Below are 25,548 nucleotides of genomic sequence, written 5' to 3'. Positions count from 1 at the left end.
CTTTGAAAAGGAAAATATAACATTAATCAAATAAAGCTCCCATTTTTCTTCCCTCAACCAACCAAGATCTATTCTGTGTCACTGATGCTGAAATGAATAAGGTAGGAGCTCTACGCTCAAGGAATTTAAAATTAAGAAAGAGAAAAATACATAGGAATCAGTACCTCCTATAAAGCAGTATGTGATCATTGTCGTGGAACAATGCAAATTAGGAGAACTGCTGCTCAGGGTTGCTGGCTGGTCAGGTGGAATTTCAATAGTTTAAGATAAGAGTCAGATAAGGGAAGGTCATTCCAGAAAGAAGTGAGTGTAACACAGGTTGCAGGTAGAAGAACAGTGTAAGAAATGGCATCTAGCAGCTTGTTTTTCACTCTCTTCTCTTGACTCTTAAGTTCCTTGTAAGCAAACTGTTGTATAATGATCTACATGTGATCAGCTGTGTTTATTGAGTTAACCAGGCAGAAACAGTCGTTTGGGGTTAAGTTATGGATGTCCTTCAATGTCAGATTAAGGAATTTGGACTGCGGGGTTGGATGCACGCTCTCGCCCACTGGGCGGTGAGGGCTGTGGTGGGCTCAGCAGAGCTGCGCCCCTGGGCTGGAGGGAGAGGAGTGGCAGGTGGGCTGACCTGAGAAACGCTGGGAAAGAAGGACCAGCAGTCCTCTGACCTACTGGCGGTGGGAGGCAGGAAGGGTGGGGGTTAGGGACAGGGATGGCTCAGGGTGCTGAGAGTCCCTGAGATGACAATTCACGTGTGTCAAGGTAGGGGTGAAGGGCCTGCGAGGCGCTGGGAGGGCAGGAGTCGAATTCACGGAAGCTATCGTGACTGGGAATAGAAACCTGGAAGTTGCATTGAAAGCTAAGAAAAATGGGAAAAAGCAAACCCAACAAACTGATGGAGAGAACAGAGGAGCATTTTCCGGATTGTTCTCTGCTGCTTTCCCACAGGCTTGTAACCCCAGATACTCAGAGTACGCCAAGACAGGCGCCATCTGCGCGAGCGAGCACATCGACGACACCCTGAGCCGGTACCGGTGGCTGGTCAGCGCGCCCAGCGGCCCCGACGGCGTCAGCAGCCCCATGCGCGAGGTGGACTTCGACACCTTCTTCACGTCGTCCAAGGCGATGGCGCTGGACTCCATCTACTTCCAGCCGGGCTCCAGGGTGCAGTGCGCTGCGCGGGCCGCGGGTGGCGACGGAGGCGAGGGCCTGGAGCTGCTGAGCGCCATCGTGACCGTCAGCAGGGAGGGAGGTAATGTGGCGCCGTCGCGCAAAGATGAAGCGCAGACCCCGCGTGCCTGTCTCCAGGGACAGCGCTGCGCGGTGCCCCGTAATACTCCATAGTTCTTAAAAATGAAAGTCCAGTTTTACAGAAATATTCATTAAAAATGAATATTACTCATTCAACATTCTTTGAGCACTTAATATGTGCCAGACACATTACTCTGTGTGGGCAGGAGCAAAGGAAAATAAGGCCAGACCCTGCCCCAAGACTGGTTGAGTTGAAGACCCAGACGCGTTTTAGCCTGGACAGGGCACGGAAAAGCAAAACTGAGAGTGCCTCATTCTTGAAGGTAAGGCTTCACCAGAGAGGTGATGCTCCAACTGAAACTTGAAAACGGCAGAGAAAAAAGTACAGGTGATGTCTCATAGCAGCATGAACGGGCATGGAATATTCTGGAAACTACAAAGAGAGGAATGGCATGTGCAAGGGAGGGGAGAAGGGGTCCAGGGGCACAGCGGGAGGGGTGCGTGCCTCGCTGTTGCAGAGGGGGCGGCTTTCAGGAGGAGGGAATAGGGGGTGGCGAGAGACGACCCGGAAAAGTCAGGAAATCCACTTTAAAATCACATCCCGTGCTTTGCAGAAGAAATTTTAGAGTTTAAAATAATACTCTATTTATAAGATTCTCCTTCTCTAACTTCCATTTGCATGCAGAGGTTCAGAAGTATATTTGTTGCATGAAGAAGGTCACGTACCACCTCCCTCCATTATGTGTCAGGATCAAATACTTGCTGATATCATTTATAGCAAGTAAGCTCTTTATTAGGATTAAAATATATGGTTTTTAAGTTTCCTTCAAACCAAACTACTGTGTAGATGCCAAAAACCAAAGCAAATAAGCTCTTTTATTAGGATTAAAATATATGGTTTTTAAGTTTCCTTCAAACCAAACTACTGTGTTGATGCCAAAAACAAAAACAAAAATCCGTAAACAATGCCTGGAAGTGAGTCCCCTTTTAAACCACAGAGCCCAGGACCTGCGGTCTGCCCCAGTTGTACTGCTTTGCCAATTAACACCGACCATTTCTTTTATTTTGTACATAAATAAAACAATGATATATTGTCTAATCCTCTTGAAACTATACTCTAGCATCTTGGTCCCCTCCATAGTGCTAAATTCAAAGCATGCAATTCTCTAAAGCAAACAATGGAGGAAGATTTTCATGTCAAAATTCCTGAGGGTCACTGAGAAATGGATGAGTATCAGACAGAAAGATAGATGGATGATAGCTAGCTGGCTGCTAGATAGAAATGGCTTATAATTTATAATATACATAGTGTAAGAAGCTATATAGAGAAAACTTTACATATTTTGTTCTCTGATTCTAAGACTTTTATCCTCTTTTAAAAATGAGTGCATTTTAAGCTTTGTTCATGTATAAACAGTATATATTTTATAACTAGGATGAAAAATTGAATTCACGTAAACAACATTTAGTATTGTCCCATCAGCTGTCAGGGATTTTTACTGGATTCTGTCCTGTTTTGAATTCAGGGGATTTTGTGACATGACCTGATCTAGAATGACATTAAACGGTAGCTGCCCTCTCCCCACGCACTGCACCGCAGCCTTGGGCTCCGTCCCCGCCCAGCAACCGCCTCCCAGTCCCCAGGGACTGCGAAGGACACGGGCGGCACCGGTGCCTGCTCTGAGTGCGTCTTCCTTGCGCCTCCCTGTCCACTTCCACAGGTCTCTGCCACCCCCGAGTGCCAGGGGCAGTGGGCGCAGAGCCGTTCTCGGCCAGACTGCACTACCTGGGCCCCGAGGACACCGAGCACGCCAACCTCATCAGGCTCAGCGTCCGGATGCCGCACGTGGACGGTAGGTGGCCGGGGGTCAGCAGGAGAGCCTGCGCACCCGGGGCCCGCGTCTGCGTGGCTCGACGCCCCAGACCAGGGCTTCTCCGTGAGGGTCCGGGGGCTTGAGGGGAAATTCAGAGCATCGTGCTGGTGCGGGCGTGACATGGTTATTAAAGAATCCACAGCACAGCGGGACCCAGCGAGGGGGCCGAGGAACCGAGGCGGTCAGAGCCCTGCCCGAGGTCCGCAGGCGCAGGCTGGGTCACTTCACCACTGGAGCCCCCCGTCCTCTGCTGCTCCCAAGGGTTTCTCCTTCCTTCCTCCCCAGCTTTTGAAAGTCTGACAATTTAAGCATTTTACAAAACCAGATAATTCTTTTTGCACGTCCAGACGCAAGGAAACAAAAGCTCAGTCCATGTGCTAGCTTTTACAAATACGGTGGAAGTCAGTGTGTCCTCAGAACTCACGAGCTTAAGAGTAGAGCCTTTCGGTGTCTGAGCGCTTGCCTTCGCCGTGTATTTGCTATTTCGGAGCCGGGGTTTCATGAGCCTCTCTCAGTGTTCATTTCAACAACCAAGACAGCTCACAGACGTTAAAACAAAATAAAAATGAAACTACCAGTAGCATATTTTGCGTTCGTTTCCCTGGCTAGGAGCCTGTGAGCAGAACTTGTGAGCCAGCGGCTTTACCCACACTTAGAAGTATTTTCCACGTGCAGAGGAACATTCCAGTCACCTTAAAGTGTTAAAACTGACCTTCCCCTGGGCTGGTTAGTTCTGGTTCCCTGGCTGAGGAAGGGCAAGTCAGGGCCTTTAGACATTCCAGGTGGACGGTGCCCTCCCTGCTAGGTGGGGTGGGCCCTGCCGAGCCGCCCTCCTCTGCGCTCACCCCTCCTGCACCGGCCCTGTCCCGCCGGGCATGGGGCTCTGCCCCCAGAGGGCACAGGGCAGGGGGCAGAGGTCAGGGGCAGAGGGCAGAGGATGGGGGCGGGGGGCAGAGGGCAGGGGGCAGAGGGTAGGGGCGGGGAGCAGAGGGTGGGGGCAGAGGGCACAGGGCAGGGGGCAGAGGGCAGGGGCAGAGGGCAGAGGATGGGGGCGGGGGGCAGAGGGCAGGGGGCAGAGGGTGGGGACGGAGGGCAGGGGCGGGGGACAGAGGGTGGGGGCAGAGGGCACAGGGCTGGGGGCAGAGGTCGGGGGCACAGGGCAGGGGACAGAGGGCAGAGGGTGGGGGCAGAGGGCAGGGGCGGGGGGCAGAGGGTGGGGGCAGAGGGCAGGGGCGGGGGGCAGAGGGTGGGGGCAGAGGGCAGGGGCGGGGGGCAGAGGGTGGGGGCAGAGGGCAGGGGCGGGGGGCAGAGGGTGGGGGCAGAGGGCAGAGGTCAGGAGGCAGAGGGCGAGGGCGGGGGCGGGCCACCCGGGGCTCGGCCACCCTCAGCGGCTGGACCTGGGCGCGGGCCTGGCGGGCGGCTGGTGCGGGCTCTGCACCGGCCGTGGCCCTGGGAGCCGCGAGGCGTCCGCGCTGCTGAAGGATGGAAAGGAAGTGAGGGGAGGAGACCCGCAAGCGGCAGGCGACGACGGCGCCTGAACCCTCGCCCTGGCCGGTCCCCGTGCCGTCCCCGCAGCCTGGCCCTGCGTCCCTCCCCCCCGCGGCAGCCTGGCGGACTGTGCAGCAAGAGCCAAGGGGTCTGCCCCGGGACCCTCTGCAGGGGAGGCTGCCGCCCGGCCGCACCGCACAGGGTGGTCTCAGAGTTTCTGTCTCAGGGACCCCTCTACGCCCTTAAATCACTGGCAGCCCAGAGACCTTCTGCTCTGTGGGTTGCATCTATATGGATGGACTTTAAATTAAAACTAAGAAGTTTAAAAATACGTCAGTATCCACTTAAAAATAGCAATTAAAAGTCCAGGACGTATTAACATAAATGAGATTTAAAGAAAAAGTTATAACTTATGAAACAAAGAACTTAGCGGTGAGCAGCGCGGCCCATGCTCTGAAACCCCTGAGCCTGGCGGCCACCTCCCTCCTCGCACCCGCCCGCGGCGTCTCGCCCGCAGCCCCGCACACGCGTGACAGCAGGGCGGCAGCCGGGCGACGCCGCGGCGCCCGGGGGAACAGCTCAGCGCCCACGGGCCCCGGGTCGAGCTGGGGGCACGGCCCCCTCCCCGCTAACGCGGCCCCGCCCGCAGGCCTGCTCCCGGTGGTCTCCACCCGCCCGCTCTCCAACCTGGAGCTGGCCCTCAGCCGCGACGGCGCGCGCGTCGGCCACCACAGGTGCTCCAACCTGCTGGACTACACGGAGGTGCGCACTCGCCACGGCTTCCTGACCGGCGCGGCCGGGAGCCCCCGGGCGGGGGGAGAGCCGTTCCCCCACCAGCACAGCGCGTCGCTCCGCGGCGCTGGCACCCTGCGCTTCTACCGGAACCTGGACCTCGAGGCGTGTCTGTGGGAGTTCGTCAGCTTCTACGACATGTCCGAGCTCCTGGCGGACTGCGGCGGCGCCATTGGGACGGACGGACAGGTAAGGGTCGGCCTGCCGAGCTCTGGTCTCTGGTCGCTGGACCTGCGAGCTGTCCGGGTTCTGGTGGGTGGATCTGGGCTGAGTCCCAACTCCGTGCTGCCATATTGGTGATGTGGGCCACGCCACAGACGGTGCAAAATGGCTTGTCCATTTCTGGGGAACTGTGTCCAAATACATGTCCTCTGGATGGCGTGGCAGTCCACTGTGTACCGAAAGGGCGTCGTCTGTGGCCGCCTTGCGCTCGGGGTCTGCTCTGATGGTGTAAAACCCTCTTCGACGTCTCGCACTGTCTCCTAGCACAGCGTAGCTCCTGCCCCGGCGTGTCGGCGTGTCGGAGGCCCCTAAAGTGAGCCTGTGCTGACGGTCAGGCTGCACCTTCCGTCTCTCTCTTTCTACTTTTTCTCCCTTTTCTCCTCTCTCTCTGGTTCATTTCCCCATCGTTAACATAGCAAAAAGTTTCTCATTACAAGCTTATTGTTATTTCCACTCTACGATTACCGAATCCTCTTCAAACTACCCAGATGGACATTTACAGATAAAATGCACGCATACACAGTCCACCCCTCCTGCCCCATCATCACTGTCCACAAAGTCGTTAAAATTAGTCAAAGGAAGCAAGGCTTACATTAGTTATCATCATAGAGAATCTAAAATATGTAGAATATAGTTCAGAATTACAATGATTTGAATTAAAAGAAATGATCTCTTCAGCTGGACCGAACTAAGAGTTTATAAAAGTAGGCTCAGGGAAGCGGACTTGGCCCAGTGGTTAGGGCGTCCGTCTACCACATGGGAGGTCTGTGGTTCAAACCCCAGGCTTCCTTGACCCGTGTGGAGCTGGCCCATGCGCAGTGCTGATGCGCGCAAGGAGTGCCCTGCCACACAGGGGTGTCCCCCACGTAGGGGAGCCCCACGCTCAAGGAGTGCACCCGTAAGGAGAGCCACCCAGCGCGAAGGAGGGAGCAGCCTGCCCAGGAACGGGGCTGCACACACGGAGAGCCGACACAAGATGACACAACAAAAAGAAACACAGTTTCCCGCGCCGCTGACAACAACAGAATTGGACAAAGAAGAACACGCAGCAAATAGACACAGAGAACAGACAACTGGGGCGGGGGGGAAGGGGAGAGAAATAAACAAACAAACAAATAAATAAATAAAAGTAGGCTCATAGTTAAAGTATTGAGCGGCACACAGAATACTTCATGTCTTAAGATTTAGCCTAGATGAGGTCGGATTTTATCTGTGCTGCGTAAGTAAGGTGTTAAAATGCAAAACAAGAGTAGCAAGAAGAAAAAAAGGAATAACTGGCTCTCAGTTTAATCCGACAGCAGAGTGGTGAAACTTGACGGGTTGAGCTGGAGTGGAGGCTGAACGAGCTGAGTGGAACACGGAGGTGATGAGGCACCATCTTAGCCACCTCCTCCGAGAGGAGCACTGTTCAGTAACTTGCCCAGATTAGTGAAAACCCCAAATAGAAACACCAACGGGAAGGCAGCGTGAGCGGTGGAGAGAGCCTGGGGTGTGGCTCTTGAAGGAAACCCAAGCCACGTCTCCCACATAAAGGTGTTTAGACACAGGGGAGTAAAGTGCTTTTAAACGACGGTTTCTACATGTGCGCTCGTTGAAACACGTCGGGTAGAGGGGTCTAGAGCTGCTGCCAAATGGTGGCCCTAGCCGTGGGGACGACGGAGCACTTGAATCAGAGCCAGTCGGAATCGAGCTGTACTCCAGCAGACTCCAAAGACTGAGGGCCAGAAGGATGTGAACTATCTTATGGTAATTCTTTTATATGGATTACTTGTTAAATGCAATATGCTTGATATCTTGGGTTAAGTAAACCTATTACTGAAATTAATTTCACCTGCTTTTTTTACTGTTCTAAATGTGGCTACTAGAAAATTTAAAGCCACAGGAGTGGCCCACGTATTCCTGTTGAACAGTGGGGGGTGTTGACCCGTGGGTGCCGGTTCTGATCGTGTAGCACAGTCTGGGACAACCCAATGACCTTTTCCACGGCTTAAGTCCCCTCCAGCAGATCTGCCCCGATCAAGTGGAAACACCAAAGGAACAAGGTAAACCTAGATGAGTTTTCACTTGTACATGTGTACATTGCCTACTTTAATGGGAACTTTAAAACATCAATAAAATAAACCATAAATAATCATATGTAAGCTGGGTTGCTGTAGCTCTAATCCAAAATAAGTGAAGAATTAAACCTACAGCCCATGGTCCGCAATTTACACAATGTCGAGCATAATTTTTCTTCTCCTTCCCCAGCCAACTCACCTCAGACCAGCACCCTTTCTTACCAGGCAACATCCTCCCCAGGTATAGACCTACTGCTAGTTACTAAACAGTTATTGCTGACAACCTAAATTTATGTCGGTATGTAGCCTTTTCCAGGGCATTTGCATTTTACCCTTTTCCTTTAAACATGGAACTTGATATATCATTGGCCTTTGTTAAGGAAACTCCCAACGTAGGTAGGGCATGTGAAATCACTCATCGTGTCTCAGTTTCCTTAAGAGCAGTGGACCAGATTGGATGTTTTACTTTCTGCATACACAAATTCTTTAAAAGTCCTATGCTGTAGGCTGAAGGAGATCAAGTGCTCTTGAAGGGAAAATCTAGACATTAGATGATCACATTGAATTCTTCGGTTTCCAGGCACGAACCGGGGACCTGGGCAACCACGGCAGTTCCTGTGAGCCCCAGTTCCTCTAGACAGAGGCTCAGGGTTCTGAACGATGCATCTATGGCCAACAAGGAAGTGCCATGTGTGCTGCTTCTGTGTCCAGAGCTGATCAAACTCCAGGTCACCACAAGGACCAAGAATCCATCAGGAGCCCGCTCCCCTGACCTCCTCATCACAGGAGAGCCAGTAACTCCTCCAAAGTAACACACACAGTGACTTTGGATAGAAAGAATATAATTGGGGGACAAATTATTCTTAGCATCTGGGAAGATTACTTGGAAATCCTTCTCTAAAGTATTATTCTTTGAAAAAGATGGTGATTTATTAGAATCACAGGAAGAAATATGAATCTTAATCACCATTGGCAGAAGGATGGGCTCCATCAATCTCCATGACACTGCCGCGGTGTGAAACGGCACGTCCACACCCGTTGCTCAGGGACCGATTAGTATCCACCCTTAGGAAGTCCCGGCTCAGAGGCCTTTTCCCACCAGGCTCCTCTCCCGCCGGCCAGGTAACAGGGCAGACTAGCTACGACGCCACTGGGGCTGGAGCCACTGCTTGGCTGACGATCCTCTTCTTGCATATCTTTGTTGGTGATTGAAGTCAGCACTTCTGTGACCTGAGGAGTTGGATTTAAGTCCATGGTAGAGTGGGGGTTAGGGTTCCGTGACGGAGCTGTTCCATGGCTCATGGATGTGCTGCCAGGTGCCGTCTTGGCGTGGAAGGAGAACTAGATGGTTTCAGCAAGCCTGCCCCTCCCTCCAACCCGTGTGAGCTGAGGAAGAGGACACTTGTATTTGCTATTTTGGGAATTAAATGTGAGACTCTATTAAGTGACGTCAGTACTGACCTCTGCTTCATTTGGAATAGAAGGAAGAATGCTAGAAACAGCAGAGGCTCTCATCTCAGGCCGCTCATGCAGCAGAGTTAAAGATTCCCATGGGAAATCGGCCTTCCTTCCTTAAGCCTTAATTTTCTTATCTCTCTCTCCATTGTCTATTCACACAGACATACAAATATAATTATAGGGAAGAAGAGGAATGTTAAATAACCTTTATAGTGAACCTACCACAATGTCTGAAATATGGCAGGTGCACAATGAATATTCACTCATCCACCACTACCCTCCAACTTAACCTCTAAATACCTGAAAGAGGAAAGACTAAAATTCAAAGTAAGACACTTCATTTAAATGAATTATTCTTGAAACATCTTAAATATGTCATTACTAACATTTGCTTCCAGATCTTTCCTGTTTTGTTTCATTTCTTCTTTGTAATAAAAAAGTAGTTCGTAGCAGCATTATCCATAATAGCCAAAAACTAGAAATAACCCACAGGTCCATCAACTGACCAATGGCTAAATTAAACACGGTCTGTCCACACAGTGGGATCCACTTGGCACTAAAGAGGAATGAGCACTGATGGCGCTACAGCTTGGAGGGACCTTGGAAACATGGTGCTCAGTGAAAGAAGCCAGTCACAGGAGACCACAGAGTGTATGGCTCCATTTCTACAAAATTCCCAGAATAAGCAAATCCATAGAGACAGAACGTTACCAGGGATTAGGGAAATGGGAAATGACTGGCAGTAGGTACAGGGATTTCTTTTGGAGATGATGAAAATGTTATAAAATTGACTGATGGTGGTTGCACAACTCCGTGAATATACTAACAACCATTGACTTGTACACCTTAAACGAGTTAATTGTGTGATATGTAATTATATCTTGATTAAGTTGCTATAAAAGAAGGACATTAGTATGCACAAAATAATGCAGTTCGTCTTAAGGATTTCTGCTACGTGTCCTCTGTGGTATATAAAGGCAGGATAATTGATTCAAAAATGAGGGGGGGTGAGTGTGGTCAGCTGCTGTCATTTCCTTTCCTCAACGACTGGCCGAATCTCCCACCAACTGAAGGGGCTCTGGCTCGTGGAGCCGGGCTCCCCGGGCAGCCCTGAGTGGAGCTGACGGACGTGCCGTGGCTGTTTCAGGTCCTCAACCTGGTGCAGTCCTACGTGACCCTGCGGGTCCCGCTGTACGTTTCCTACGTCTTCCACTCTGCGGCGGCCGCGGGCGGGTGGCAGCATTTCGACCTGAAGTCCGAGCTCCGGCTGACGTTCGTGTACGACACAGCCATCCTGTGGAGCGACGGCATCAGCAGTCCACCCGAAGCTGAACTGCAAGGTGGGCTCTACGACGCGAGGGACTGGGGCTCGCACCTGTTAGAGTACCTGAGCGCATGCCAGTGTAGAGAGCACTGACACGCGAGGGACTGGGGCTCGCACCTGTTAGAGTACCTGAGCGCATGCCAGTGTAGAGAGCACTGACACGCGAGGGACTGGGGCTCGCACCTGTCGCACCTGTTAGGGTACCTGAGCGCATGCCAGTGTAGAGAGCACTGACACGCGAGGGACTGGGGCTCGCACCTGTCGCACCTGTTAGGGTACCTGAGCGCATGCCAGTGTAGAGAGCACTGACACGCGAGGGACTGGGGCTCGCACCTGTTAGGGTACCTGAGCGCATGCCAGTGTAGAGAGCGCTAACAGGAGCAACTCTAAACTTAGTTCATTTTTCTATTCAATAATTTTAAGATAATTCATCTTTGTCAGGGAAAAATTTTAAATCTTGCAGGGACGCAAATTTTCAGGAAAGACTGTTAGATACAAACTCTCCCTTTCATGGATATTCAACTCCTATGGCTATCTTAGGTAACGAATAGTCGTGCTGGCAATGTAGTCTATGTATTTCTCTGGGTTCTAGAAAAGGAAAGAGATAGATCAAAAATGAGAAACGAACCCAGGAGAAAGTTACACATTTTCTTTCTGAAAACGGGCGGTGCATTTCAAAGTGCAGTACAGATTGTGTCCTGGATTCTGATTCTGGTTCTACAACTAACTGGCTGTGTGACCTCAAGGATCTTCCTTATCCTTTCTGGTAATTCGTTTCCTCTGAGCGACACATCGGCCTTTCCATTCCAAAATTCTGTTGTTCCGTGACACTGTAGCTAAACGTCTGGGAGCAGTGGTGGTGAAGGTCACTAACTATTGGGACATCAGCATCTGCAAAACTTTGTTTCAATCAAGTCCAGGAGCTTAGAGCTAATTACTCCCTTAGAAGAGTAAGTCCCGCTTCCTCCCAGACCTTCACTGCCGTTCTGACCCGTGCAGGGATGCCTGCGGCTCCTGCAGCTCTGCTCTTCCCCGGGGAAGGTAGAGTTGATGGTGCATCTCAGACACACACCTGCTGCTTCAGGCAGGTCGCAGTCACCTCAGGGCGGGGCGAAAGGTGCTGTATCACCCTCAAGAGCCCATCCGAGTTTTCCAGATGTCCTCCTTCCACATGTGGCTTAGACCTTGTACATTTAAGTAAATCTTAATGAAGACCGTTCCCCATCACCTGAAGCCAAATTTTGTCCAACTCCTGAATTTCTTGGGAAAGCGTCAGAGTTTTCTTTAAAGCTATAAAATATGGAACCGTCCTTAGAACACAAACCCCTTTCCACCTACACGTCCAAATCTCCACAGTCGTGATAAATTGGGCATGTTTTTCAACTTATAACTTTATATTTGTGGACTTCAAAAATCTTGGCTTCTTCCAATCCGTCAGCATATTTCATCTTGCTTTGTTCCCTGGTTTGATTTTTCCTCCTTTCTAGACAGCTTTCTCCTTAGAAAAAGAAAAGACACCTCTGCCCCTCCCTGGCTCGCTCAGCATGCTTCTGGGGGTGCCCTGTGCCTGGAAGGCCCCGGGGCAGGGCGGGGCGGCTTCCGGGGCGCCCGGGGGCGTCCCTGCTCACCTGCCTTTCCCCGCGCCCCCCTCCAGGCTCCCTGCACCCAACCAGCATGCGCATCCGGGAGGACGGGCGCCTGGCGGTGAGCTTCAGGAGCAGGGCCCAGTTCCACGGCTTGTTCGTGCTGTCGCATCCCGGTAAGAGCGAGTCGTGAGCAGCCGCCCGCGCCCCTCGGAGGCCGCCTCCCTTAGCTCGGAGCCCGGGGCCTCGATACGCACGTGTGTAATCCCGGGCCCGAGGGCTTGCGGCTGCACTGTCCCCCAGCCCACGGTCCTTAGGGATCTACGCGTGCCTTAGAGGAAACAAAGACGACTCACCCAAGGGCCAGCCGCCCGTGGAGGGTTCCCGAGGTCACGAGCAGAGCACTAAACCCCTTTCTCAGGGTTTGCTCTCTCTGTACAAAAAGTAAATAGACCTTCTGGGGGTTTGTCCATCGGGTACTTCTGTGCTCCCAGGCTTCTCTAGGCACTGTAGGAAGTGTGATGGAGCCAGGAACCGCACACGGTCCTGCTGAGTATCCGCCGTGCTGACGGGGTCTCCGTACCAAGCCCTGGCCCAGCGGCGTCGCGCTCTGTGGACTGGGCTCGACCGCCAGGAGGCAGCGGAGGCCCACGCCGTCGGTTTTGTACATTTTAATCAGGGCAGTTCCTTAGAATCAACTTGATTTTATTTGACTGGCCACATTTCCAGACTGGTTTGTGTGTTTTCTGGGTTTGGAAGGAGAAAACTGTTGAGGTGCAGTTTCCCTGTCCTGCTGCTCCTCGGGCACCGTCTGGCGCAAGCGGGAGAACAGGGCTGAGCCCCGGGAGATACGAGGGGCCGCGGAGCGTTAGGAGGCTGAGCTCAGGGCGGCAGAACCAGAACGAGTGGGTCCTGGGGAAGGGTCTCCCGGCCCCGCGGCCTCCCGCACGTCTCGCCAACGGCTGGCTCTTTGCATTGCCACCCTTGGGGGTGGTCTGCACCGATTGCACTGATTGGGTTGTGTCTGCCCGGCGTGAAGCTGACCGCCTCCTCTAGTGCAGCTCGGGGCACAATTAGCGCCTCCTGGAAAGCATTTCTGAGCAACCGTCTGGGGACAGAGCCCCGGGCAGAGCGAGCACAGCGTCGGGAATTGGCGCCTGCTGGTGTGTCCTCCGGGACAACCCGCAGTCACGCTCCACCTTCATCGGCACAGTGGGACACCTGCACCGACGAGCCGATTCTGCAGGCTTTTTAAAGAGTAGATGTCAACGTGCATCATGAAGGGCTTTGGAAACGGGCGCTGTGACGAGCTGCTAACCGTTCTGCCCCCTCCAGCGTCCCTCGCGAGCTCAGCCATCGTGTCGGCCGGCCACCCGGACCTGACCTTCTCCCTCCGCCTCGTGAGGAGCGAGCCGACCTACAGCCAGCCCGAGCAGCAGTGGAGCTTTGTGTCCGACTATGCGGTAGGCGCCCCAGGCCCCTCGGCACGTTCCTGCACCGCTGCCTCTGATTGCACCTCACGTCTTTATTTATGTTTATAAGATTTATTCATTTATTTCTTTCTCCCCGCTCCCCTTGTTGTCTTGCACTCACCGTCTGCTCTCTGTGCCCATTCGCTGTGCGTTCTTCTGTGTTGGCTTGTCTTCTCTTTAGGTGGCACAGGGAACCTTCCAGAATGGGAGAGAAGTGCTCAGTCTTTTGTGCCACCTCAGCTCCCTGGTCTGCTGCATCTCTTATTCTCTCTTCTGTGCCTCTTTTTGTTGCATCATCTCGCTGTACCAGTTCTCCGTACGGGCCAGCATGCTGGCGAGCCAGTTCTCTGTGCGAGCCAGGACTCCACGTGGGCCAGCTCGCTGAGTGGGCCAGCTCTCCATGTGGGCCAGCTCTCCACTCAGGCCAGCTCGCTGAGTGGGCCAGCTCTCCACTCAGGCCAGTTCTCTGCTCAGGCCACCTCACTGCACAGGCCAGCTCGCTGAGGGGCCAGCTCTCCATGTGGGCCAGCACTCCACTCAGGCCAGCTTGCCGCATGGGCCAGCACTCCACATGGGCCAGCTCTCCACTCAGGCCAGTTCTCTGCATGGGCCAACCCTCTGCTCAGGCCAGCTCACCGTGCAGGCCAGCTCGCCTTCACCAGGAGGCCCCAGAAATCGAACCCTGGACCTCCCATAGGGTAGACAGGAGCCCAATCACTTGAGCCTCATCCACTTCCCATCAGATCTTTAAATGAAAGGAAAATAATGAGACTTCTTTCCTCCTCACAGGTGCGTGACTACTCAGGGACCTACACGGTGAGACTGCTGCCCTGCACGGCCCCCTCGACCCAGGGCCACCGCCTCCCTGTCACCTGCAGCCCCAGAGAGCCTCTCACCTTTGACCTGGACATCCGATTCCAACAGGTGTGCAGGAGACGCATTTTCCCAAGACCTAAAGCATCCTATGTTCATCACTTTCATCAGTAAAAATGTCTTTTCACACAGAAGGCTGTAATTTTTGCACATTGAGGAAAATCAGGGATGGGTAAGGAGGAAGCAAGAGGAGAGAAAAAGGAAAGACCCGTCCTTCATCTGTTGTCAGGTCAGGCTGTGAAATCGTCGTTAAAAAGTTGGTGAGCGTGACTTTTTCATCTAACCTGGTCTTGTCTCCTCCTGGAATTTGCTGCTTGGGAGGTTTAAGAATTTCTCCAAAGTTCTGCACTTCTTGTTCTTCAAGGTGAAGGAAGATTCTGTATCTTCTGCCTCGAAGTACCAAGTGGCTGTTATGTATCAAAAGAAGTTTGATGCCCCCCATCAAGATGGTGGAGCGAGCCGCAGCCGGCTCCATCCCTGACGGAGGCGTTGAACAACCGGCAAGAATGGGCAGAAACGTCCTTCTCAAAACTCCAGAAAACAGTTAAAGCACTCAGTAACAGGCAAGCGCCGGATCAAGAAGAAGGCCGCCTAAAAGCAGGGCGCGCGTGGCGCCCGGCTGGCCCCTCCCCGCCCCGCAGAGCCCAGTGCTCCATGTGCAGGCTTTAGTCCAGTTTCCGGGGGGAGCAGAGTCCTGGGAGCGCGTGTGGCCTGAGGGACTCGCTGTTCCAGAAGTTTCCCTGGGTGTAGAAGGCAGGGAGGGCCTGGGGCTGGGGGCTGCCTGGGGCAGGGGCTGCTGGCCGCAGGGCCCACAGTGCAGCACCCGGGACTCTGAGGAAGGTGTTTCCCAGGGAAGAGGGGACGTTCAGAACCCTGTAAACGGGGGATCCCTGGGGCCACTGACAAAGCCCAAGACAAGACGCATGCGTGGAAAAGACCAGGAGGCCTGCACTCGGCCCGGAGCTCTTCCCTAAACCCGTCGCGTGCGCAAGCCCTGAAGGAGAGCGCGGCGCCGGTCACTCTGCAAGGACTGGGGAATCACTTTCCTTTCACGTTCTTATTTTATTGTTGTTGCTTCTGGTATTTAGGGAAAGCTCTGTCATAATACTAGCTGGATATATGGTTAACAGACAGATGCCTCAGAGTCTAAATTTAAGTGAGAACACACTAAAATATCAAAATGTTCAGGTTTCAACAAAATATTACAAAACATACAATGAAACAGGAAGTGATGGCCCAGGCAAAGGAGAAGATTAAAGCTTTAGAAACCACCACCGAGGGTGATGTGACCTGGGACATTCCAGCAAAGACTTTCTAGAAATGGTGCTAGAGGAAAACATGGATGAAGAACTAGAGGAAATCAAGAAAATGATAGATGAACACAAAGAAAACATCTATAGAGAAATGGAACTATAAAAAGGAACCAAATAGAGCTCACAACCATAGTAATAGAAATTAAATTTGCAAGAGGGTTGCAACAGCAGATTGGAGCTGGGAAAAGAGAGAATCAGGGAACTTGAAGATAAGACCGTGGAGATCAACTGGTCTGAGAAGCAGAAAGAAGCAAAGTGAACAGGGCTTAAGGGACCTGTGGGACACATCAAGCAGTTTGGGGGCCCCAGAAAGAGAGAAAGGAACAGAGAGAATATTCAAGGAAATAATGGCTGAAAACTTCCCAAATTTAACAAAAGACATCAATACCTATATGTAAGAATTTACACTGGATGCTGGCCTTCCATTGGCCATGGTTTTTATAAACCCCTTTTATGCCCAGACAAATCAATGCAAGTGAGTTCAAGTAGTCCTGTCTGTCCCATTTAGGAAAGGTGCTCGCCCTGCCAGGTTTGCCTTCTCGATCAAGCAACCTCAGAGCTCCCCTTCCTGGGTGGTTTTATTGGCGTCAACTGCAGCGTCGCTGGAGCGGACGTGTCTGTGAACAGCCGTCAGCAGCTCCCTAAAGGGCTTTTGCACTTGGTTTTAGGTCAGTGATCCTGTAGCAGCTGAGTTCAGCCTGAACACACAGATGTACCTGCTCTCCAAAAAGAGCCTCTGGTTATCTAATGGATCCATGGGATTTGGGCAAGAGGGCGATGTCGCTTTCGCAGAAGGTAGGACAACCGAGGGGGCTGCGCTGTCCATCGACTGCCTCTGGCACGTGGCTTTAATGGGATTGTGTTTCAGGGGGAAAATGACTTCCTTTATGGCTTTGAGAAAATTTCTGATCCTTCATCACCTTGGTGAGAATTGGGGCATGTCCCTGGGTGGCTTTTATTCTGGGGCAGTGACCTTTTCTTTCTCCCCTAAGTGGCTTTTGGAACAAGTCTGGGTTTTTCCTTGGATGTATTTCCGAGTGACTCCGGCAGACAGGGAACGCTCCGAGGGCGTGGGCAGCGCCTGCCGCTGTCGGGGGGGTGTCCCCAGTGCCTGTGAAGAGCTGCAAAGTACATCGTCAAATACCAGGAGCTTCTCATTCAGCCCTCTTAAAACCAGCTGAAGCAGATTAGGTTTTCTACTGGTGTTGGCGTTTTTTGGTGTTATATGCTTTAGTAGTCTGTATCCTGCCAGCTAACTCATTTGTGTAAACTGGCCTTGACCCCATGGGAAGAAATGAATGCCAGATTACAGGTCCAGCCTGGAGGTTCCTTGCCCTGCTGGCCGGGCGGCTGAGGTCCAGCGACCCCAGTCACGGGGTCTGTCTTTGGAGCAGTCCTGACCCAGGAAGGTTAGGCTGCACAAAAAGGCCTTCAACATCTGACGCCAGACCAGGGCGGGAGGGAGTTACTTTCTAGTGCCATGGGTGCCCTTAGCTGCTTGCAGTCCTCGTGGCAGCAGTGGACTCTGGTGCTGTGGTCACGCTAGCTGCTTGCAGTGTCCTGTGGCGGCCCTCCCCATGTGGCAGCAGTGGACTCGGATGCTGTGGTCACACTAGCTGCATGTAGTGCCTCGTGGCAGCCCCTGCTCATGTGGCAGCAGTGACTCAGGTGCTGTGGTCACACTAGCTGCTTGCAGTGCCTCGTGGAGGACACTAGCTGCCTCGTGGCGGCCCTCCCCATGTGGCAGCAGTGGACTCTGGTGCTGTGGTCACACTGGCTGCTTGCAGTGCCTTGTGGCAGCCCCTCCCCCCATGGCAGCAGTGCACTCGGGTGCTGTGGTCCCACTGGCTGCCTGCAGTGCCCCGTGGTGGCCCTCCCCCCGTGGCAGCAGCGGAACGCCCTCTCCGTTCCAGGGGACGTCATCTACGGGCGTGTCATGGTGGACCCCGTGCAGGACCTGGGCGGCGCCTTCCACTGCAGCATCGAGAAGGTGTTCCTGTGCGCGGGGGCCGACGGGTACGTCCCCAAGTACCGCCCCGCGGGGGCAGAGTACGGCTGCCTGGCTGACTCCCCGTCACTCCTGCATAGATTTAAAATTGTGGTAAGTGCTCTGGCCCCAACAACGAACTGGATACTTTGTCCAAGCTAAGCCTTTCTGTCTTATATTTAAAAATAACATCCTTTTGACTTAAACCAAATAGTGACATTTTATGGTAATTTCTACTAGCAAAGAACTAACATGAAAACCTTCTTGACTTGCAAAATGTGGCATTATCTATAGCAATCGTCATTTCCCTTATCATTTAAAGGACAAAGCTCAGCCAGAGACACAAGCCACCAGTTTTGGAAATGTCCCGTTCAATGCCAAACTGGCCGTGGAGGACCCTGAGGCCGCCGTCTTAGTGGACCAGCCCGGGTCTGACGGGTTTCAGGTCGACTCGGCGCCGCTCTTCCAGGTGAGCACACGGGCGCTCACTCACGGTACCGCGGCAACCACGCGAGTCCTTGGCCTCCACCCCGGGTGCTTGTGTGGGGTGGACGATAGAGTTACTCAGAGCGTGTGAACCTGAGTGGACGCCGCGTGGAGATGAGCGGGGCACTGGGCACGAGCTTCCGTGCGCGCCAGCTGACGCTCACTCACTGTTATTTGAGGACGAGGCAGGATGCAGCCCTTATCAGCCCAGACGTGAACCCAGGACGCGGCTGGGAGCCCCATTTTCCTCCACGGAAGTCCCTTCCTGCTGGCCTTGGGTGCCGGCTTTCCTAGGCTGACCTCGTGTGAGCCGCTGGCTCAGTAGAGCAGCTTTGCACAGCACACGAATCCCCGCTTATGTAGAGTTCTCAGGCCAGACGGAAAAGACTGACCCAGAGAGCGCCGGGAGAGAGCAGCCCAGCAGCAGCAGCAAGCTGAGGCGCGCTCCCATCATGAATGTTTGGGGGAGCAAATCCACCTCTTAGGGTGCTTCCTGAAAATTGTCCAGACAGAATCGGCTTGGAGAAACACACTAACTTTATTCAACATTCGAAGGAAATCTTGAGGCATATTTGTTATTCTGAATCCTTTCAAGCAAGAGATTGAATTACGATGTTTTCAGGGCTTTTTTAAAAAAATTTACTGTCCGTTCTCCAAGACTCTGGACTCTCTAATCCTGCATGGTTCAAAAAACTGTCAGAAAGTCCCTTTTCACAGGCTCTTGGAAAGCAGGAACGCTGACTTTTCTTGTGGTCTTACATGTCATTTAAGGAGGAAGATAGACTCAAAGAGAACCTGGGTTGAGTTTCAGAAAGTTTGAGCTCTCTCTGCCTCTAGGCCGGTTGCGTGACATTGGGCAAATCACTCAAATGTGTAACTGCTACTTACTCTTACGTATTCACTTTTTTAAGTGAGTTAGACAGTGTCCACAGCTCTGACCTTCTATGACTATAAATACCAAGTGCTGCCAGCACATCCCCTACGGGCTGCGCAGGATATAGTGTATCATCCGTGCATACACACGTACACGCCTACGTGATGTACATGCACATCATTAAAATGACACCTTGCCCATGCCACACACTCAGAGACATGAAGCAAATGAATTCTGCAGACTAAATTAACTTGCATTCATTTCTTTTGCAAATAGTCTTGCATGAGGTTGGCGTGGGATCTAATTTTCTGACGAGTGGGTCGTGTTTTTCAGGTCTCCCCCGGCCGAGAATGGTACATACACGCCATCTACACCGTCAGGTCCAAGGACGGCGCCCACCGCGGCATCGGCCGAAGAAGCCTGGAGGCCCAGCCCCATGCTGTGGAGAGTCTTGGGGGGCCACAGGCGCCCCCCGAGAGCCGGAGGAAGAGGGAGAGCAGGCGCGCACCCCCGCTGGCATGGGAGATCGGCGCGGAGAGCAACCGAGGCACGAACATCCAGCACATCTCCCTGGACCGTGCCAGCCAGAGGCGGCCCCCCCGGGCGACCCAGCCCCCCAAAGGCAGCCCCCCCCGGGAGCTCAGCGGCCCGGGCTCCGCGCTTGGCCTGGTGGCCATCGCAGGGGGTGTCGTGCTGGGGCTCCTGGGCGCCTGCCTCGCGGCCCTGGCGGTGGCACGCTGCAGGGCTCAGGAGAAGCCCGCGAGGAGGCGCCCGGATGGCGCGGGCACCGGCCAGCTCCGGGCGCGCCCGCAGGGCCACCACAGTGACAGCTCCGAGGTCTGAGGCCCACAGCGGCGGCCTGAGGCTGCGTCGGCGCCCCAGATGCTGGCGGGGAACCTGCGCCGCCCCGACGTACCGCCATGCGAGTCCCGACACCCTCTCTCCACCCAAGGGCGAATTCAGTCCCACCTTTCCTGGAGCCCAGAAGGCGGCAACCCCCGTCCACACGCACGGGCCACGGGCAGCCCCGAGGAACCGCCTTCATGGTCAGCACTTTGTCCTCGGTGGAAACAACCTATTCACGGTGCTAACAGGCTCTCTCGGAAGTTTAAGAGAAAGTCTATTTTTGCTTTGCTGGTGTGAGCTTTGAAGATGCAATTACACTTTGTTTATTCCTTTCCTAATGGTTTATTCCTAGGAGGGTAGTCTAGCCGAGTGATAAACACAGCGTTTATTGTGACAGGTTTTCCCGTGATGAAGACTGCTTAGAAATGTGACCACGGGCAGCTCAGCCCACAAGCCCCGTTCCTACTGTGGGGGGGAGAGGAGGAGGAAAGCTGGAGGGAGGGCCCCCAAGTAGGACTCGTTGTTTCTCATCCTCCTCGGTCCCGCCTTGTTTAACTGCTTATTTAATTTTATATTAAACCAAAGAATGCTTAAGCCTGGAGGAGACTGTTTCAGAGAACTGGTCTGTGTGGTGTGCGGTCAGCGATGGTGGAATCACAGCACGGCAGCCTGCCCGGCTCCGGGGCTCGGCTCCTGTGGGAAACGAGCGGCGAGAGATGACGTGGAGCTGGAGGCACGTCGCAGCACAGCGCTTTCCAAGAACCACGCCGGAGCAAGTTTGCAGCGCTGACCCCAAGGACGGTTAGGGAGACGCCGCCACCGAGGCTGAGGAGGAGCTGGCGTTTACTAATGTGATGACGTACCCCCAGAGCGCCTTGTACACAGCCTGAGATCCCCGGGAGTCTGTATTAACTTTCTAATCAGCAGCCGGTCCAAACAGCGGGCATCTGCGCAGCCGTCGTCCCAGAGCCCGTCTTGGGGCTGGGCAGCCCCTGCCACTCTCTGGCCTCCCCTGTGCGGTGACCTGGTGCAGTGAAGACCCTTCCTTACCTAAAAATGTCGTTTGTAACGCCACTTAGCATTCACCCCACGGGTCCAAGGAGATGGAGGGAGTCTGCTTGGCAAGCCCCCTTGCAAAAAATGTATTTTCACCAAACCGCAAAAATCCAGTTAGGAAGGGAAAATTCCAGGAGTCTGACCACCAGTCTTACAAAAGCTGGTAAATGTCCTTTGAACAAAAGAGGTCAGAGAGAAAGAGTGAAGCCCGAAGGCGAACCTCAAGAGCCGCCCGCCCCCTTCCATGTCTCCCCACCACCCGCCAAGCTGCCATCCTGGAGGAGCGGAGATTCGTAGAAGCCAAACTTCTCAGCCGTGCACGCACGTCTTACCCGTGCTTCTCAGCCCCAGCCACCTCCTGGCTGAGAAAGGAAAGCTGCCAGGTTCAGGGAGACGGGAAGACCTAATGCTTGGCGCTTCTCTGCCTTCCGAGTCTCTTAAAGAACAGCAAGTGTCCCACCATTGGGGAATTTACAAATGCCACCCACATCTCAAAGGGCCCCAAAGGATGTATACAGAGAGCACCCGACAGCCCAGGAGGGCAACTGCCAAAATGAAGTGTGGTCTTCCCTTAGGTGCCCCTTCTTTTGCTTTAGCTCGTGGCAGGCGCTCGGCTGCCTCCTTGGCTGCCTCGTGGTTTGTGGCGAGGAGCGCGAGCTGAGCGGCGTCAGCCTGGTGGGCTGTCAGAGGCGCTCAGAGCCCAGCTGCCAGGCGGCCGGGGGTCAGCGGGGACACAGCCGACAGCAGCCAGCGCTGAGCCTCGGAGCCAGCTGCTTTCGCACCATCCACCCCGCGATGCGCCCTTCTCGGGAGCTGCCTGTGAGCTGGAGAGCTCGCGGAGCACGGAGCAGGTCCGTCTTCCCCCCACGGGGAAACCGCTGCCTCTCCGCCCACCTCCCTCTCTTCTTCTTTCTTTTCCTCCCCTTGAGATCACAGGATATAGCTTTTTTTATAGCTCATCATCACTTTTTTTATTTCTATTTAGTGACTATGTCACCTAACACCATAGTAATCCATGTATATTAAAAAAACTCCCATTAGTGGGAGAAAGAATCAGACCTTATTTTTAGTGCTTTATTTTTAGGGAACTATTCGGGGTTACCAGGACAAATACATGAACTAACTTCCCACACACAGATGTGAGCAGACTGACAGATGCTCAGAAGCTTCTGACCCACTACAGCAAAGTCCTGTGGACATTACCTAGTGAAACCACAACCGACGATAAAGACTAAGCATTAGTGCCCCCCAGCATATGAGCCACGAAGCAGTAAAATACGTCATGATGGTCATGTCCATTCCAGTCCGTTCCCTCAGTTAATGTTTAACGAATGCTCACCTAGGATTAGCCACGTTGGGGACAGCCAAAAAAAACAAACAAGCGCCCCGCCCCGCCCCCGGGAAGTTCCACCGAAAGCTGCCCTTCCCTGGACTCGGGGTGACCGGATTGGCATAAGGGTCTCTCCGGACCAAGTGCACCCCCGGGACATCTGGGAAGCACAAGATTAAAATGCCTCGAGACCACCTGCGGAGCTGCTCCTTTCCACCTGCGAGGCCCTGTGTGGCCTGGGTCGCTCTGACCACTGCTCTAGCACTGGGTGAACTGTTCTCCAACGCATGCAGGGCAGCCCGGGGCAGAGTGTGGTGGCCGGGGGCCCCTTGGCTCCCGGGACCCGAGAGGCACGAAGTCGTCTCATCTTCACGCCATCGCCCTCCCAGCAGCCACGTTTGCTGAAGGTGCCTCCCAAGCCGCTGCATGCCTTTGTGACGAGTCAGAGCCGCACGGGGGGACCGGGAAGGGCTTAGTCCTGGCAGCAGCGGGGGGCCTCCCTGCAGCCCGTTCCCGGGGTACCCGCTCCAAGGTCAACACTGCAAATAGAAATGGCCTGGGTAAAAACTGCTCAGTTTCCCAACACGTCTCACTGCTGACAGTCGTCCCAGGGTGAGAAGTGTCAAAAGAGCAGTAAAAGATAACAGTGACACTTCCATTTCAAATACTGATGATTCCATATTTGCTATTATTTTGAAAGTTTCAAAACCAATTCGGTTCTTTCATAGGAAAAAGAAAAACTTTTTAAAATGCAAGCTTTTTACAGATTTGAAATTTTTGTAGTTGCGTTAGTTTGAAAGCAGCATGTTACTATTACTCTGAGAAGCATTCATTTTTCTAGCTGTGATAACACTAACGAAAGATGAAAACTGAAAAGCAAACTAGCGAATGAATAGAACGCAAAGGTTCAATCAGTCCAACTTGTCAAGACTCAGGAATGTGTAATTTGTTGGGCAGTTATAAATACACACGCATACACTCACCCCTTCAGACAAACCAAATATCTCGTTTCTAGAAAAGATGGCCCTGAAGGCATAGTTTCACGTGGAATGACTCAAGAGGTCAACAGAGCAGTCATCTGTGAAAGCTGGTTGTCAGGGAGGGTCCTTACCATGAGCTCAGGGGTCGGCGCGCTTCAGTAAGAGTTCTTCCTGGAATTGATCCTAGTTTTGCACAGAGAAGACAGAAATTTTCAGAAAATTTTCATAGCTTCAAAGTAGCCCTCATTGCCTATTTCCAGTTGTTTTCATTCCCTTTGATATTCATGAAAGAAAGACTTTGAGACTTAGTAGTTCTTTTGATTTTGATAAAAGAATTTAAAATAGAAATGCATGGCATTTTCCTCTAGTGTCTACCAGAAAGTTATGTAGCGAACTTTTAAGTAAGGAAAGAAAGCTAATTCTCCTTCTTGAACTAAAATTGATAGAACAAAACATACAAGTGGGGTTCTCACTTTTGATTTAATTGCATTGGAAGAAAAATCAGACAATTGAATCTGCAAACTTTTAAACAGTTTTGCTTTCTCCCCATCTTTGAAATGTATTCGTTTCCTTTCCCTGAAATTTGTACGCATTTTTTATGTCACTTTTGGCTAAAAAACAACAAAAAGACGCTCCAGCAATGATATGCGTTCACCCCCCCCTTCTTTCCATTTAGTGGCGAGGCTTCCTCCTTCTCTGGGACTGTTTCGCGCCCCCAGTCCTTCTCTTTGAGTGTGTTTTAGTCTGTCGTCATCCTTGGCCACAGGAAGACTGGGAAGTCAGCCCAGCAATCGTGTGCTGCATCTTCTTTCTAAAAAGTTCAGGCTTTGGGGTGAGAGGAGGAAGGGCTCTCTCCCAATGATCAAAAGCACCGTGTGGCATAATGTGATGACAATCTCTGCCTTGATTCTCTCTCAGGGGAGGTTCAGCCTTAACATTTAAGAAGTAAAAAATTCCTTTAAGTATTCAGCTGGATAAGAATAAAAAGTCAAAAATCACATACGTGGAGTTCTTTTGGATAATTGAATGCTTTCCAATGAAATAAATGGCAAAAATTGTTAAAAGTTCAATAGCAATAAGTTACTACAATAAAGTTTTAAAAAATATATGTAAAAAATGTAAACAGCATTGAAGTCTTTTCAATTATAATTATGAAATGCACAATACCCTTTTACTAGTAGCCAAATATTGTGTGCTCTGTTTACCTGATCATTTAAACAGCCCAAGTGAATTTGCACTACAAATAATTATTTTTTCAGTGTATGGGTATTCTGCTCATGTAAGAATGACCAGTATTGCACCTCATAAAAGAAGATAGAAAAGAGAAATGTCAATTTTTTAAAAGTAACATTTAAAAAGAAAAGAACATTATAATAAAAAATCACTTAAAATGTAGAAAGGCAATTACTCGTAGAAATGAAAGATAATTTCTGTAAGGCCAAAACTAAGTAAAATACAAAAAGTTCTACAAAGCAGTCTTTCACTGTAGCTTCAGCAATTCAAGTTTTGGCAAGATATTTTAATTTGTCTGCTAAGGATGCCTTTATCCTGGACAAGGGGCTGTGTGTTCTAGAATCGCCTCAAGTGCCTGCTTCCTGCCTCAGGGCCCTCCACTCACTTGGTATTTTTGTGTTCCGCCTCACAGGGAGATGGCTGTGTGTGACGGGAGAGTTTGCAGTACTTGAGAGCCTTTGTGATTTTCACGTGGGAATTCTTCAGACCCCAGCAGGGTCTAGTTTTCTCATGTATTTACTGGGATACTATATAGTTGCTGGATTGGAGTTTATTCCTGGAAATCAATTATGTAAATTATTTGGTGCCATTGAGTCTTAAATGTCCAAAATAACTCATGCTACTACTTATATTTCAAAACTACACCTGTTTTCCTTCCAAATATATCCATGTTTAATATAAATAAAGACAATACAAGTATCAGTGTGTTCAAATGGCCAAATTATTGTGGTGTTTTCTACAACTTTTATTTACAAAAAATTTCTATTATCTGCAACAAATCTCACATTTTACTGCATTGATGCGGTGGCAAAACCCTGCATTTCCAGGAAGCGGATTTGGCTCAGCGGATAGAGCGTCCATCTACCACATGGGAGGTCCCGGGCTCAAACCCCAGGCCTCCTGACCCGTGTAGAGCTGGCCCACATGCAGTGCTGATGAGCACAGGGAGTGCCCTGCCACGCAGGGGTGTCCCTGCATAGGGGAGCCCCATGCGCAAGGAGTGCGCCCCATAAGGAGAGCTACCCAGCGCGAAAAAAAAAGGTTCAGCC

At 52.1% G+C, this 25,548-nt stretch overlaps 1 protein-coding gene across 1 annotated transcript in view; it reads left to right on the top strand.

Annotated features, from left to right (window-relative positions):
* FREM2 (FRAS1 related extracellular matrix 2) overlaps positions 1-25,198 on the top strand; it is a 158,850-nt gene extending 133,652 nt beyond the window's left edge. Inside the window, 11 exon segments of the mRNA XM_058276918.1 lie at positions 949-1,252; positions 2,973-3,104; positions 5,263-5,594; positions 10,290-10,482; positions 12,121-12,225; positions 13,385-13,512; positions 14,311-14,445; positions 16,376-16,502; positions 17,621-17,808; positions 18,017-18,163; positions 19,388-25,198. Of these exon segments, the coding sequence (XP_058132901.1) occupies positions 949-1,252; positions 2,973-3,104; positions 5,263-5,594; positions 10,290-10,482; positions 12,121-12,225; positions 13,385-13,512; positions 14,311-14,445; positions 16,376-16,502; positions 17,621-17,808; positions 18,017-18,163; positions 19,388-19,897 (2,301 nt within the window). The 3' untranslated portion in view covers positions 19,898-25,198.
* Positions 25,199-25,548: the final 350 nt, after the last annotated feature.

Source organism: Dasypus novemcinctus, chromosome 15 (assembly GCF_030445035.2).
Source record: "Dasypus novemcinctus isolate mDasNov1 chromosome 15, mDasNov1.1.hap2, whole genome shotgun sequence".
Taxonomy (NCBI): Eukaryota; Metazoa; Chordata; class Mammalia; order Cingulata; family Dasypodidae; genus Dasypus; species Dasypus novemcinctus.
This window is presented reverse-complemented; position numbering and strand designations above follow the sequence as displayed.